The following is a 16,123-nucleotide window of genomic DNA, read 5'->3' as shown; positions in this document are numbered from 1 at the left end:
GACTTAACTATTCAAATATTTTAAATATTTAAGTCTATTTGTAGAACAGCGTACTAATTCCCTGTGAACAGGGAATGCTCTTTATGTGGAGAAATCATACCCCACTTCTACACTTCTGATGCGTGCATAAAACTGCCTTGACTGACAGCATGGAGGTAGCTACAGAAATTCCAGTTCCGGGTGAGTTGGACATGGTGGCCTCTCAGCCAGGGTGTTCTGTGTTCATCCCTTATTTACAGCTTGCAATGCCCCGCAGAGCCACTCAGTCAACACTTGTTTCTGCAGCAACTGCTGTATTTTGCACTCAGTTTTGCCATTTATAGTTCAGAACTCTTCTCTCAAGCATGCACAATGCTTTGGGTAGGATCTGCTTAGTGTGGGAACTTGTGAATATCCTTGATAGATAGCACATCAGCAACAAAGGGTTGCCCTTTGAACTGCTGCCAACAGTAGACTACAATATAGTTTCACTTTGCAACTCTATGCCTTGCCTCATTGTTTTGCCCCTTTGTAGCTTAAAACACTTGGGATAGAATATTATCCAGGTTAGTGTTTCAGTCATGGAAGGAAAATGACGATATCTGTTATAATAAGCTTAGCTTGGAAAGTGACTGAAGGATGACTTGCACGCTTTTATGTCACGTGTACAATTCTAGGCATAGCTGTTGCTTAGTTCCTACATGTGTCACTGTGCCCATCCAGTACAAGACACCACTGCTGTAATGAACAGCCCAGCTGTGATGTCATCCCTCCTTATCCCCCCCGAACCTGATTAACCCAGGTTAGTGTGTGTTTTCCCACATTAAGGCTGCTGGCTTCCATGCTGTACCTTTTAAGCAAGCATTGTCTGATATTGTCCTGTTGCATCACTGCATAACTGTTGATAAACAGCCCGCTTTGCACTCTGTGAGGAATATTAATGTCCTCTCTATCAGTGTTTTAAATAGCCTCACTGTGGGGGGTTTTTTTGAAGGATTCATAGAGGTTAATCAGGCTTGGAACATATAAAGTATGTCCTGGGGCTTATTTAGTGCAGTAACGTGGATGTCCAGGCCGCTGGCCCAATTGCTACTTGCTCCTCCCTTTGAAAACAGTCAATGAGCAAAAAGAGTGGGTTTTAATTATTGTGCTAAATTTGCAGCCCTGATTATTTTATCTTGCTGCTAGGAATGAAGATTACCCTCTGTTGAATCTGGCTTTCCTTTTTTTTCAAGCTGCAACTCCTTATACTGTTAACAGAACCTCCTCAAGCAGGTCAAAATGCTGGCCATAGCCAGCAGGAATGCAGTTGTTTGCTGGACTCACGAGCCTCTCTAGCTCCAGCCAGCTCCTGTTCTGGTCTCTCACCCTACCGCTTTCCTCCTCCCTCCTACACATGCATACATTTTGAATAGCTGTGCTACCTTGGCTCCTCCGTTGTCCCTCCTATGCCTCTGTTGGCTATGTGCTATATGCCGCTTCAGCCAAACCCACAAACAGTCTGTGTCAAAGTGCGTCAGTCCAGCATGGCACCTCTCTTTGTTGGCTTATCTGTCACTTGGAGGAGGAAGTTGTCATCAGCACAATTCCAGGAACTTCCTGAATTGCTTGTGCCCTGCTGTATCGTCCCTCCAACAGTCCGGGTGGTTGAAGGACCAGGGCTTGTGAACATGAGGCTGCTCCTATCTGCCTATAGAGGGCCTCATCTGCTCAGTCTCCCTGGTCAGGTGCCCTGTAGCAGACCCCAGTTGTGATGTCCCGTGCCCCAGTGCTCCCTTTAATCCTGACCCATAAACTCTTGGTTGGCTCCTCGTCCATCCCCATGTGGAGCTCCATGCACTCCAGCTGGTCATTGATGTAGAGGGTGACACCCCATCCTCGTCTGCCCTGTCTGGCCTTCCTAAAGAGCCTGTATCCTTCCATCCCAACACTCCAGTCATAGGAGCCATCCCACCACGTCTCTGGAATGCCAATAAGGTCATAGCCTTGCAGGTGTGCACACGTCTTCCACTTCTCTTGTTTGTTCCCTGTGCTACGTGTATTTGCGTAGAGGCATTTCAGTTGTGTCCCTGATGAAGCTGGCTGGCTGGAGCGGCTGGAATGCCTTTGAGGGATTTTGCTGCCCACAGCTGGAAGAGAGGAGAAGATAACCTGTGCACCAGATTCCCCCAGCAACCATCCCAAGGCCCTGAAGTCTCTTTTGATCGCTCTTGGACTATGCATTGTGGCTTCATCCCCACCCACGTGGAAGAGCAGTAGTGGGTAACAGTCCGAGGGCTGTACCAGGCTGGGGAGTTTCCCAGTCATGTCCTTAACCAGGGCCCCGGGCCCACAGCAGACTTCTCTGAGGGGAGGGTCTGTCCGGCATATTGGACCCTCTGTTCCCCTCAGAAGGGAGTTGCCTACAACTGTAACCTGCCTTTTCTTCCTCCTGGAGGTGGTCATGATAGGGGGGAGGTGGGCCTTTCTGACCTTGGTGACATCTCTGGTGTAGATTGACCATAATCCATGTCCTCCTTTGCCTGGCCTTCCACAGCCAGAGCCTCAGACCAGTTCTACAGAGGCACCTGGGAGGGCGAGGTGGGCAAGAAGGAGGTTTGCCTGCTGCCCCGAGCATGGACCTGCCTCCATTCACTCCTTTCTTTTAAGCTACGGCCTTCATCCTGGCAGGGGGAGGATACAGGGTCCCTTTGATCTTGGGTTTTGTCTGGTGCCTGTCCCCGTGTCTGTCTCAGGGAGGGATGTTCAGGAGTGTTTCACAGTGAAACCTGCCAGAGTAGGCAGTGAGATTTCCAGTGCTACATCATTACGAACCTTGTTAACCAGGGGCAGATTTTAAGCGTAGTATGTCACAACTCTTCTTCAGAACAGAAAAGTTTCTTTTCTGGTAATTTGGAAGTAGGTTATGGAATGGCAAACAGTGGCTTTTGAGCTTCTTCCATGAAGACCCAAGTACAGGACTTTCAGCGGGTATCCCAGCACTCGTTACAGGAACAAGCCCATTGAGTTTAGCTGCAGCATCGTATGATACATAAACTGAGAAAGCCGACTTCCTGCCAGCCAGGCGTTGGTAGTATTGACACAAAAAAATCAGCTGTGTTGAACACATACTTTCTTCTGCACACAAGCCTCCAACATGAGCCTATAGTACTGCTGCGTGTGGTTTTTCATAATCGCATTTGGAAACTCACCATGGGAGTTTTCCACTATGAAAAAATGCGATTGCAGGATTTCAGCACTGATGAGTAGTGCCATGCCTGGAGGCTGAGGGATGTACTTAAAGCCACAGTCTAGCAGGAGTCTGATATAGCAGCCAAGGGAAAACACTGGTGGAGTTTCACATGGGCTCCCTGGTATGAGATGTGACCTTGGGGGGAAATGCAGCGATGGGCCACAAAGGTGGTAAATGGACTGGAGCATCTTTCATAGGAGGAGAGGCTGTGAGACCTGGGGCTGTTCAGCCTGGAGAGGACACGGCTCGGGGAAGATCTTACCAGTGTGTTCAAGTACCTGCCAGGAGGGAGTGAGGACGAGGGAGCCAGACCCTTCTCTGGACAAGAGGCAATGGGCACAAATTCAACCACACAAAACTCCATCTGGACACAAGGAAGCAGTTTTTTACTGTGAGGGCAGTCAAACGCTGGGGCAAGTTGCCCAAAGAGGTTGTAGAGTCTCTGTCTGGAGATGCTCAGGCTCTGACCAGATGCGGTCCTGGACAACCTGCTCTGGCTGACCCTGCTTGAGCAGGGGGTGTTGGACCAGATGATCTCAGGAAGTCACTGCCAAACTAAAGGAGTCTGTGATTTTGCAGTTCTGTGACTTCTCACCCCCCTCCCCCCGCCCCGCAAATTTCTGCTGCACCAGACTCCAACAGGGAAATCCTTTAATTGTCTGTGGCGTGAAATGAATTCACAGTGTAACTTAAAACACAGAAGATGTTGCTCTCTGAACACATTCTCTTCAGTAAATCAGTTTAAGAAAACTTTGCTTTGATGGGTGGATTTGTCTTCTGTGACATCTACTTAAAATGTGACTTTACTGGATGCTGTCAGTCTACTAGTGTTTATATTAAATGCAACTTGAGCAGAGCTGCTCTTTCTCTTAAGGATACATAGTAATTTACATAAGTAATTCATGTCAGCATTCCTTGTACTTGGCTGTGTTAAAGTTTACTTTGTTCTTATAGCATCCTTTGTGCTTTTGTAAACACTGTGTGAGTGTTTGTGAGCATTTTGCATAGTGAAAAGGGCAGCTGGCTGGGTAAAATAAGCCTCTAGCATTCATGACTAAGAGCACCCTGGTTTAAAAAAACAATTTCAGATCAAAACCTTTTACGCTTTTGAAGGCAAATGAATAGGCACGGCTTACGGAAGCATTTCTAGTAAGGTAATAAGCAATTAAGCTAGGTCTGTGTGCAAAAGGTAATCAATTTGATTAATTCAGGCTCCTGCCTGAAAAATAATGATGGTGTCACTTGCCTGGATATGTAATTTGTGAAAGGTGCGCACTCATCCAGAGCAGTAACTGAACCAGCAGGCCTGCCAAGGTATGTGGAATGCGAGTGCTGATGTACAGGACTCTTGTGCTGGAGAATCGGTGGTAGACCAGGCGGGCACACCACATGCAGGCACGCTGTATTTGGGCAGTTTTGATGCAAGAGTGAACAGCAACTATCTAATGGCTTATGAACAAGCTTCAGCTAGGTTAGTTTCACTTACTGTAGTATAGTTCTTAAAGTGCCCGATGCAGGTTTCTGTATGCTGGAGAATGCCTAAGAACCATACAGCAGACACATTTCACTTGGGTGCCAGGCATAAGAAAGTGGAACCATTCCCTTTCTGTAGACGATTCCCTTCAAGACTCCCTTTAAAGATGTTTATAATACACAGGCTAAAAATCCACTTTCAGACAGAAGTGATCAGTGCTGTGTCTGGCAGCTGCCATTGTTCTCACACTGCAAAGGTTCAGCTGACAGAGCCTTCATTTCCTATTTCATCATCAAGGAGCGGTGCTGCGTCTGCAGGGTCTCTGTCCTCCTGCTCCACAGGTGCTCCCTTTCTTGTTCTGTTCAGCGTCCCACCCTAGAAATTCAAAGAAGCAATCAGTGACAAAGAGGATATTGTTCTTCCTGTATACGTATATTGCTACAGCTGTGTCCTGGCCCTTCCCCTCACCTTCTTGCGAAAAACTACAGCCACCAACAGCTTGATACTAGGTAAGACTACTATGCGCTGCATCAGTATTTTAGCAGATAGTTCTCTTTTTATGCAGTCCCATTTTTATGTCAGGGGAATTACATATATACACACACCCAACAGCTATTACATCAACAAAAAGCAACTCGGTGATGCAAGACTCATGCTTACCTGTTTCTTGTCCACAACATTGAGGCTAACGGAGGCAACAATGCATGCAATAGTGTTTGCCAACATAAAGATCATCATCTGCTGCCAGCGCCACAGCGGGATCTTCAATTCACTAGAAAAGGCCAAAACAGGATAGAACAACTAGTCACTTGAAGATATTTAAGGTGCCTCTATAATTCCTTGCAGCATCAGGTTGCAAAGACACCGATTTCTGTTCACACCGCTCCACTAAAAAAAAAAAAAAAAAAGCAGCAGCATTCTCACCTGGACTTTGTTCCTAGAATGTGGCCAACAATCAGATTCGAAAGGCCAACTCCGATCATCTGCACAGAAGTTGCAAGTCCCATAGCTGTCCCTAAAGTTGCTTGAGGGACCACAAGAGGTATGGATGGCCACATACTAGCCTGGTAGGAGTAATGAGAAGAGATATTCACTCAAAGGTGTTAGGTGGCCATTGGTTTAAAAAAGAATTATTCCCACTAAATAAGCATTTATACTTTCTCTTCAAAAAATCTGGTATTTATCCCTCCCAGCCTATTGGCTGGTTCTAGACTGATCCGCATCATTTTCAAGCAGTTTGAGAGAGTGGAGACAACATATGTTATTTGAAACTGGAATAACCTGACTCCAGATTTCTGAAGGGGAGTCAGACCTGATGATTTAGCTCATAAGTCTCAAAGGAGATTCAGGTGTTACATTCAAGGTTAAAAAAAAAAAAAGCACAAAGAAAATTCATGCTTCACGCTGTATCAAATAGTCCCTTATTCTGCTTTGCCTTTTGCTTCATATTGATTCTTTGGGGTTATTTGTTATGAACCAAAATCTTCAGGATTGGGGAGCCAGTGACTTCAAGCCCTGGCTGCTAAACCTACTCATCAGGACACTAAAGCAATGATATGTGCTGGCCAGGATGTAGAAGGAGCACACTCAACTACAGCAGCAGGGTTGCGAACTTACAGCAGCAAAGGAGTAAGTAATCCCCAACCAGATGGTTGAGACTAACGGAGGAACAAACGTAAATGCCAGGAGAGCGAAGACTGGCAGAGTCAATGCAGCACAGGCAACAGCAAAGATGCCTCTCAGTCCAACGTAGTCCTGGTAAACGAAACAAACAGAACGCCTCTGACAAGGGATCCTTGCTTCCCACAGATCTGAGTGACCTGAGCAGCTGGCATGAGCTGGCATGTCATTTCCTAGTTGTCCATACTGTAGCAGACTATTACTAGTTCCTCTTGGCATACTCCTGAACTGAGACTGAAACACTTGTCGGAGCATCAGTGCCCAGTATTCATGTGAAATAGCAGACTTTAATAAAGGGGGAGGAAAACCACACCGTTATGCCCTGACAACGATGGAAATATACAGAAAAGCAGAGTTTGACAAAACAGGGACTGGTTACATGCAGGTTGTCCTTTCCCATCTACTTGCAAAGCTTCTCCTGATCCTTTCCATTTAAGTCTCAGACTTTTCAAAATGTACAGCCATTTGCTATTGTTTGGTGCTACCAGAGCACAATTAAGGGACAGAGGGAAAAACAGGTTAACATTATATTTCTTGTAATTTAATTCAGACTGAAGTGCATCTTGCAAGGAATTAAAGGACTGTTTGTTCAGCAACAGCAGACTAAATTCTGGTTGAGGGGGTTGTAACAAAGACATTTCAAAAAATTAGGAAAAAGTTATCAGCAAGCACTTCTGGTTTTGGGTACTCACAATTAATATGCCAACTGCTGCAGAGAGAACAAGGGAGCTGTCGTACACTGCCCCAGCAATATAAGCAGCTGCCTGCTGACTGTAACCAGAATATTTATCCTGGATAAACTTGCTAAAAATAAAATGAAGGGGAGAAAAATTACATAATTAGGATTCTTGATCTGTTTATTTTGATAGAAAGTAAGTCTGAGCACAAACATATGGACAGGAAGAGCTTTAATGAGAGGACTTGTAAACAAGTTTGTTTTCATCTGGTTTGTAGTGCCAAGCCTTTGTTGTTTTATTTTCTTTTTAATTGGTGCACACCATAGAGAAGCTAGTAGCTTAAATGGCCACTTTCAAGATGCTTCTGTAAGTGCAGAGGAAAACTGCAGGTTAAAGTTGGGCATATGTTCAATTACATCAGCACAGCTCACAAGCAGCAATTTGCTATCACCTGTCCAAAACATACAGATGGGTTTTTTTTACATTCTCTTTGAAGAGGCAGAGAATATTATCAATCTAAGAGTGAGAATGCTGAGGGGCAGGAAAAATACTTTAAAATAATCCAGCAGCAAAGATCAGCATTTAAATTGAACACCTGCATTTTAGAAGTACTAGGAATTCCCCCTTGGCATCTTTAAGGAGACCTGGTTAAAGCAGAAAACATACAAACCAAGTTTTGTTTTCATTGTCAGAAGTCAGCCTTTCACCTTTGTTAGGAACACACAAAAAGCAGCATTAAAACTTACTCAAAATATTTACAGAATTCACAGTCATACAGTCGTAACAGCTTAGAAAAACTAGTTCACTAGAGATCTTGTAGCTACTTAAACCTGGTTTGACTACTTGCATGGCTACTTACCATTAGTAATAATGACCCTTTGTAGCCTGTGCTGTCAGCAAAGTATGAAACAAGACACTGTTCCCTGAAGATCCACTGCAAAAAGAATTTGCCAAAGAGCAGTGCCCTTGAGACCATTATTTTTCTGACTGGGAAGCAGCATAGCATTCTTTTCCCCAAAAAGATGTGTGAAACATGACTCTTGGTGCCTGAACGTTTGCTCCACAGGGAGAAAATAAAAATTCTGCAGGGAGGCAGAATTGCAGAAATGAGGATTCTGTGTGATCAGTGTTTTCAGTTAAAATGAGAGGGCAGCTGATAGAAAGCCCATTTCATCAAGGCCTTGACAATCCTTGCCATGTTGAATGTCTTTATTTTATTTGTACATTTGTTACAACGTTGATGACATTTCTTCACTCCTGATTTCACAGTGGCCTACTATATATCACTAATTAAATACTAATAAAGTAATCTTTCTTTTTTTTTTTCACTGCAGCCCTTTGCTAATATGAAAATTCATACTCACTAGGTCATAGAAGCCACATCATCCACAAACAGGAAAAAAACCCCAGCAAAATGACAAGTCTGTGGCAGAGCCACAGGACAGAAGCAGGAGTCCCAATTTAGTTGGGCAGTTGGGTTTCTTTGTGGTAAGCAAATGAAGGCATTTAAAAAAAAAAAGTCTGCAAGCCTTGCACTAGGATGCAAAGGTTTCCTCACTTAAAAATCCAGGCTGATGCAAGCTTAGCTTTGTTCCAAACACAGCAGACAACATGCAGGAACTGCAGGACAGAACTGTCCCAGGCCTGTGAAGCTAACATCCCACCCAGCTCAAAAGACAGCCACTTTGTTGGACTATCACAAAGGTGAAATGTCTACAGGCTATTTTTTTAAATAAAATATTTCTTCCCCTTCTCCCAAATCCTTCTGATCACGCTTTTGCAGTGTTCCAAGCTTTAAATATTGGATGAATCATTTCCCTTTAAGTTATTTTTGCTTTCCTTCAGAAGCCTCCCTCACCTTTGAAGGGAAAGCAAGGTCAAAGAACCCTCATATCTTTAACTAGGTGTTAAAGATGTTTCTCTGTGTTTCATGAGTGGAAGGAACAAGCATATTATCCCCATATTTCCCAGTCAACCAAAAATCAAGGGCCTGCAAGGCTCCGACAGGCTTGTATCAGTCAGTGGGGCTACAGCCATAGAGCAATACCTGGCGTCTGCCACAAAGGGGAAGACTCCATTGTAGAAGAACATGATGGTGAAGACCAGGAGCCAGTAGCGAAGGGTAAGTCGCCGGATGTCCTGAACACGCTGCAAAGATAAGATGTGCCCTCACTCACCAGAAATAGTCTTCAGCTTCACATTAACGTCGCTTTCTGCAAGCCACTGAAGGTCAGCAAAAAATGAAGAAGTAACAGCAGGTAAAAGGGAATTGAAAGGCAGCTCATGTACCTCTAAGCGAAATTTGGCATGTGCTGACTCAAAGCATTCCTTCTTTAACACTATTCACTAAACAAAAAAAGCTCTCTTCTTATTTTTATAAAGGCTATGGCTGCAAGAGACTATTCTAAGGAGGCTCTATTAAGAGCCTACTGCAAAACCTTAAGACAGAGTAGAAACAGGAGTCACAACACAGGTACAGAAAACAGTAAGAATACTGTCATGAGAATGAAGCAGTCTAATAGATTTAAGTGCCATAAAAATTGCAACCTATTGCCTGTAATGCTTGTTCCTAGACAGAAGAATGCAAGGAGGAATGGAAGATAAGGGCTGGCAAAACATAGCTCAGTACTGACCAGATTAGCTATTTTCTATCACGGATCCTGGGAGCCAGAAAGCCGTTCCAGCGAGAGGCCACTATCTAGTTTTATGCACAAAATCCTCCTCTAAGCCAGCTACAGTCAAGAAGTAACTGGCTCAGAAAAGTAATGCCGTTCACAGTGCTAACTCAGCTCTCTGGAAGGCTGCAGAAAATTTAGGCTTTGGTGGCTTGCAGATGCAATATCCTCAGATGTACCAAGAGCTGCTCTGCAAGATTTAACCAAGTGGTGTTAATGCCCTCTTCTGGCCAGGACCAGCTGTTACTACTGCAGGCTTCCCTGCACTGCAAAAGCAGTGCTCATACACCCCAGGCTTTCAAATACTGAGATGGAAAAGATGTCTGTGCATCACATACCACTTTTTTGGATTCTTGCTGGATAACCCCATCCAAGCCCAGTTGCTTCATGCCCACTTTATCTAGTACACTGACTGTGAGGGCTGAAACAAAACCAAGCACACAGAGCAGGGTACCTGGAAAGACACAAGAGGTGTTAGAAATTCCTCAGTGTGCAGAGAGCTGAAGGACAAAACCAACTGCACGTAATGTGCAAAATTCTCTATGACTCCTACTCCTGGCTTCTCTTGCCGTTAACAGCCCTCCCTACTGCAGCCACACAGCAGGACCATCCACCTCTGGCCACCCTGTCAGAGTCCTTGAGCTCTTTGTCCACTAAGCTTCCAATCCCTGCAGAATTGCCTGAGGCCAGTGAAGCCAAAGCCCCACCCGTCTCTAAAGACAGCCACTTTGTTGGACTATGGCCAGAATGCCTTCTAAACTGCAGCATAACAAACCCAAGGTTAAAACAAGTCAGACATTAACAATATCCCATGGTTCCCTGAGAAGGAGAGGTATCACACACGGGCTGGTACTGGAATCCAAGTTAATACCTCTTCATTTATGTGACCTACTGCAGTTACCACAGCAATCTGACCTGTTAGCACACTCAGCTCCAGAGAAGTGACTCAGATTATGTTGGATGTGCCAGAAGCAAGTTTGGCAACGGGCATCTGCCACAGACATCCTTCTCTCTGAAAGAGATGTATCCATTTTGTTTTCCAGAGAGCCAAAACAAATCTCTGTGATGCATACACACTTTGTCTGATGCACTTATCCCTTCACGGGCTACCGAAGTTGCTGTGCTGTGCTTGCAAATGCTGCCTGAGTGCAAAACTAATAGTGTCAGATGGGATGCAACACGCCATGCCCGTCCTAGGTTTCAATTTCTGCAAGAGATTTATCTCCAATAGCATCCTCTTTTCCATGGGTGATGGCCCATACTGTTTTGTTGTTTGGGAAATAACACTTTCCTATAATCACTGAGTCTTTGTACACAAAGGATGCCCTGAGGCCGGTCTCCCTAACATCACCCTTCCAGCACACCAGAGCAGTGAGTGCCACTACTTAACTGCACTGTGAAACAGATTGTCCCTTCCACTAGAGACAGATCCCATCTCACTGCACCAAAGAGAGGAGAGAAACTCAAATCTTCTAAAGATATGGAATAGATTCACACTAAGAAACATGTCATTCAGATTCTGCTTCTCACAGTAATTCAAATCTATGGTTTTGATCAGTCCACTTGCAAGGCATCTTATGCTGAGATCAATACAGGTACTACTACAGAACCTGGCATGTTCTACTAGCTAAAATACAGACGAACACACACATTACATTCCTCTTTTGTTTCACTCTGAAGTTTCCATTCCATGGGAGTAAACCTACTTTAAGTACTGAGTACCTGTGACTGCAGATGTTAAAATACCTCAAGAAAACTGCAGACAAAATGTCAGGCCAACACTACAGCTTTAGAGAGTGTTTTCAGGCTTCAACAATGAAAACACCACTCCATTGCATACAGACAGCAACAGGAAAAACTAGAAAATAATGTGCCTCCTCCTGCTAACTTCATTATCTCTTTCAGGTGCTTTTCCTAACTGGATGTAAGAGGCTAGCCTCAGGTGTAGAGAACAAAAGGCCAAAGCACCAAAGAAACTCACCTCCCCAGAGTGTCCACTGCATTCCAAATTTTGCCTCAAACTGCTGGGTGAAGAAGAAGTTGAGGACACTCCCAAGACGGGAGAAAGACAGAGTCAGTCCAAATGCCAGTGCCAGCTCCTTCCCCTTGAACCAGAAGGCTGTGATACGATTCTGCACAACTTGGAGAAGACAAAAATCCTCTCTTGAACAGACAGACTTGGCCAAGAACCTTGCACAGAAGCAACGAACACAGCCTCTCAAGCTTGAGTGCTTGAGCTGGGGTAAGAGACCTCTACGCATCCCAAGTGGAGGTAGTATGTGTCAACTCTGCAGTCCATCCTAAAATGTACTAAATCATGCTGGGATATAGGAGATGAACTTATCCCTCAAATAAGGCAAGCAAAAATAATCCCAAAGGCATAGCAATCACATGTCAGTCCCCACCCATGGGAGAAGGACAAACTTGTTAGAGGGGAAAGACTTTTAAAAATTTTGGCACACATTAAATCCATGCAACCCTTCAAGGAGCAGTATTCTTCTGTTAGCAACAAAGGTTCCTGGTGCAGAGCAGGTGAAGCTGACTGGTAGGACAAGGGTCTAGGAGGCAAAATAAAAATGTATCGTGACCCTCTGGTGAGGCATAATTAAGAACGTGAATTCCTTACTAGTAAGTGACCCATTCCCAGAGCCAAAGAGCAGTCTTCCTGTTAGCATCACTGGTAGGAGGTATGGCGACCCCTTGAAATGTGAGCCTAGAGCAAAGATTGATGATCCCAGCACAGTCAGAAGGGAGAAAACAAAGACACCAACTAGGGAGAAACAGAAAACAAACACACAAACCTCAACAGACATGCTGAGATCAAGACAAAAACATTCTTTTTCAAAAGCAAAAGAGCAACAACCCAGTAAACCTGTGGGCTCCCATCAATTTACCTTCATTATTTTAATTTTGTAAAGACTGGTCTTTTTATAAAATGACCTGGGGGAATCCTCAAAATAATGATGACATTATCATACTGGAAGGTTAATGAGGCAGAATAAGTCAGACAGAGGACTCTGAACTCTATAGAGTCCCTGTTCCTGTCCTGAGCTCCACTACGGACTATGGCCTAGAGCAAGCCATCTCCTCTGTGCCTCTGTCTCCTCATCTGTAAGGTGTTTACCTCTGTGACAGAGAGACAGAGCATAACTGCATTTGCTGGGTCTGCTGGGCCTTAGGTTGTGGCACACGCCAGAACAAATGTCAGAGCAGGGAACAGAACACTACTTTATCAGTTTGTCCCATCGAAAACAGGTAACACTCTTCCCTGTTACATGCGTATCAGAGGAAAGCATGTTTACTGCACTGCTGTGTAAATTCAGATAAGTCAGTGGTCAAAGGATGAAAACATCTCAGTTACCTTCATGGAGCTGCTCAACTAACCGTCACGCACTCCGCACACAGAGCTGTCCCTCCTCTCCATTCCTCTCTGATCTTACTGAAGTGGAACCTTTGATCATCCCTTTGCACTGAAAGAACAACCTGAAATCCCACTTCAGTACAAGAGCAAATTAATGGATCCTCAGAACTTACAGCGATTTCCTAGTTTATCAATCAGGAATCCAGCCAGAATAACCACTACCGCATTTCTAGGAGAAAACAAGAACAGAAACGCTTGTGTCTTGCTGCTGGGAAGCAACTAGCAAACTACCCCGCCCTCCCCAAGGCACGAGAAAAGTGACTTACGTCCAAGCATAGATCGCGTACAACAAATTGTATTGTGCAGGTGTCATTCCCAGGCCTTCAACACAGTCCAGCGTGCTGTTATGCCCAGTGCCGTTATGACGGGTTCCATTGGGGCAGGTCAAGTTCTGCATAACAAGTCACAAGAATTACGCAGATGAAAACCCACGCGTTCCTTTAAAAATGAAATAAAGCTCTTGCCTACCAGATTTCTATTTCTCCTACTCAGTTCCCACTTCCATGACCAGGAATTAGAAGATTTGTCTTCTCCCAGGAAGCCAGCCCTCACCAAATGAGAAATGACTGGCCATTGGCACGGCTCCCCTTCCCCTTTCTGCGGCAGTAGTGGCAGGGGCTCAGCGCTTTAATACACATTTAAGTCCAAAAGAAAAGCCAGGAGATTGCACCATGAGGTTTATTTGATCCCTTAGTTTCTTGGCTATCATTTAGCTTGATCTGACTCTTCGCTGCATACTATAAAGTCTTACGCAGTGTGTAAATACGAAACTTAGCAGTAGTCCATATTAATTCACAGCTCTAAAGCATTTGCTGAACAGTAGGAAACCAGTAGTCCTAGCATGATTTAATAACATCATTTTTTGCTGCTGAAAAGCAACACCATATGATCAGTAAAAAACCCTAGATCTTCCAACTACTAAAAATCTACCTGTGTTAGGAAATGGAGGCTAGGTCTTCCTCACCAGTAGGCACAAGCTTAATGTCTTGAAAAAGCACAAGGAAAGCATGATTTTAACCACGTGATTTGTATATAGCCATCATGTTTACAAACCCCTCATGTCTGCTGTGGTAGAAATGTCCGAGGCTGCAGGGAAACAGTTCTCTAGAACCAAGTGTTTTCACTGCAAGCACTGGTCTTAGATGCTCTGACTACCACTGTACCACTTGTGTAAGGCAGGTAGAGGATAAATTCGCCAGACTAAAAATATGGTGAGAATATCAACATATAAACCCATTGTTTTCACAGTACCTAACACAGAAAAATATGGCTTGGTTTCACTACCCTATAAAGTAATCTAGGTAACAAAATATGACATAACCTTTCCTTTACTCCATAAATAAATAGCTGACTCTTCTCCCACAGATCTACAGAAGCTGTGGAGGATCGAGGATTAAATACTGACCTATTTTTTTTCTCCTGTTTTCAATGACAAACTACACTCAATTTAGCCTGGAGTTCACTGTCTGAATGTTATGGATTAACTGCATTAAAAAAAAAAAAAAGTTACATGCAAGCTATATATATTTCTGCCCTTGCCGTTGAAGCAGACAAAGAACACGACAGTGACTCGCAGCCTACAGATACTAATCCACCAGCAGATGGCACACATGAGTAAAATTACCTCTCAAAAGACATGAAACAAATGCAATAATGACAGATAAAAGAGGCAAGTAAGAATTTCTGTCAGGTATTCAGGAATTGGGGTAAGAACTTTGAGACTCCGGCATCCCTGGAGAGATCCCAGAAATCAACTGGGATATCAGTCTGAACCCTGAACAACAGAATTTTCCAGCATTTGAGAATACAACTGGTTTTTACATGACAGTCCTCCTGCGATCCCCCTGCATGGCTCTGTCTTTTGGCTAGCAAACACACACGTGATGTGATACCTGCAGCATCTGGAGGTTTGGATCTGAAGACCCAGAAAGTCTTTTCTAGTCTCCTATCTCCAACACTGCTAGTCTTCCAGTCCAGTTTAGGTACTAATGGTCAAGTCTATGTATCTTCTACATGCAGAGTGGTGTGAACGCTATTCGAACTTCATTACTGTAGCAAACAGTTGTTTGGACAGAGAGCTGACAATCATTGAGCAAGGCTCGGTTTTACATTTCCAGTTCTCCAGGCAGTAGCGAGCACTCAAACCCCTCACGGCTTGTCCTGGCTTCGTGCATCTTCCTCACAGCAAACATGCCAGCAATAACCCCTCACCCCCTGCATCTGGAACATAAGACCTTCGAGGATGACTCCTATGCTGACACCATAAGAAAAGATTTTGGAACTCTACCAGAGACCAAGACCTCCGTGTTGCTGTTTCTGCCTTTTTTTTGCCCATTCCATTGCTGGACTGCGGCCCAGACGAACGCCCAGCACTTACCCCCTGGAATTGCTCCTGCAGGACGCCGGGAATGTCGAAGCAGAAGTAGGAGCCGAAGGTGAGGAGGCAGTTGAAGAGCAGCACCACGAACCTGTACGAGGCTGCGGAGCAGAGAGGACCCACCTCACCTCACCCCCTTCATCTCACGGCACGGCCCAGCCCTCTCGCAGGCCCCACCGAGCCCCGAGCTGCGGCTCAGCCCGGCCGGCCCAGCCGGCTCCGGGGGTGCGGGCCGCGCAGGCGGGGGTAAGACAGGGCCCGACACCCGGCCCCCTGCGGGGCCCGCACCCCCGGGCCGTGCTCCCCTTCACGCCCTGCCGGCGCTCACCGCGCTCCGCCGCCACCGCCATGCCTCCGCCCGGGCCTCCGCCGGCCCCGCCTCGGGCCCAGCCCCGCCCGCAGCGGGGACACGGGCCTGGCCCCGCGGAGGCCGCCGGCGCTGTCCGGGCTGCGGCCGCTGGTAGGCCGCGGTGGGGCCCTGGGGCCGGGGCCTGGCCCTCGGGGTTGAGCCGAAGCTGGAAGGGGTGGAAAGGAATGTGAAGGGAAAGGCTCCGATTTGAAAAGCAGCGTGATGAACTGGAGGAGTTATCCTCAGTTAAAACGAGGAA

At 45.5% G+C, this 16,123-nt stretch overlaps 1 protein-coding gene across 3 annotated transcripts; it reads right to left on the bottom strand.

Moving 5' to 3' along the window:
* Positions 1-3,845: 3,845 nt before the first annotated feature.
* On the bottom strand, positions 3,846-16,019 carry LOC129213337 (major facilitator superfamily domain-containing protein 1-like). Of its 3 annotated transcripts, XM_054843230.1 has the most exons (14): positions 15,844-15,878; positions 15,516-15,616; positions 14,544-14,622; positions 13,405-13,529; positions 13,252-13,307; positions 12,344-12,487; positions 11,699-11,857; positions 10,056-10,171; positions 9,090-9,190; positions 7,058-7,169; positions 6,303-6,440; positions 5,610-5,749; positions 5,346-5,457; positions 3,846-5,060 (listed from the first exon to the last, which is right to left on the bottom strand). In XM_054843230.1, the coding sequence occupies exons 4-14, from the start codon at positions 13,449-13,451 to the stop codon at positions 4,944-4,946; spliced, it is 1,242 nt and encodes a 413-aa protein (XP_054699205.1). In that variant the 5' UTR covers positions 13,452-13,529; positions 14,544-14,622; positions 15,516-15,616; positions 15,844-15,878; the 3' UTR covers positions 3,846-4,943. The 3 variants fall into 3 exon arrangements, with proteins under 3 accessions (XP_054699205.1, XP_054699203.1, XP_054699204.1); XM_054843228.1 differs by lacking the exon at positions 14,544-14,622 and having other exon boundaries at positions 15,844-16,019; XM_054843229.1 differs by lacking the exon at positions 15,844-15,878 and having other exon boundaries at positions 15,516-15,837.
* Between the last annotated feature and the right edge of the window lie 104 nt (positions 16,020-16,123).

Source organism: Grus americana, chromosome 15 (genome assembly GCF_028858705.1).
Source record: "Grus americana isolate bGruAme1 chromosome 15, bGruAme1.mat, whole genome shotgun sequence".
Lineage (NCBI taxonomy): Eukaryota > Metazoa > Chordata > Aves > Gruiformes > Gruidae > Grus > Grus americana.
The sequence above is the reverse complement of the archived record's forward strand: the minus strand, read 5'-3'. Positions and strand labels throughout refer to the sequence as shown.

Bases quoted from the DNA above. Each gene is read 5' to 3' on its own strand.
- LOC129213337 (XM_054843228.1), bottom strand. From the start codon at position 15,865: ATGGCGGTGGCGGCGGAGCGCG. The intron at 15,617-15,843 runs GTGAGCGCCGGC...TCTGCTCCGCAG, and splicing joins GGCGGTGGCGGCGGAGCGCG to CCTCGTACAGGTTCGTGGTG. The intron at 11,858-12,343 runs GTAAGGAATTCA...GTCTTCTCCAAG, and splicing joins TGGGAATGGGTCACTTACTA to TTGTGCAGAATCGTATCACA.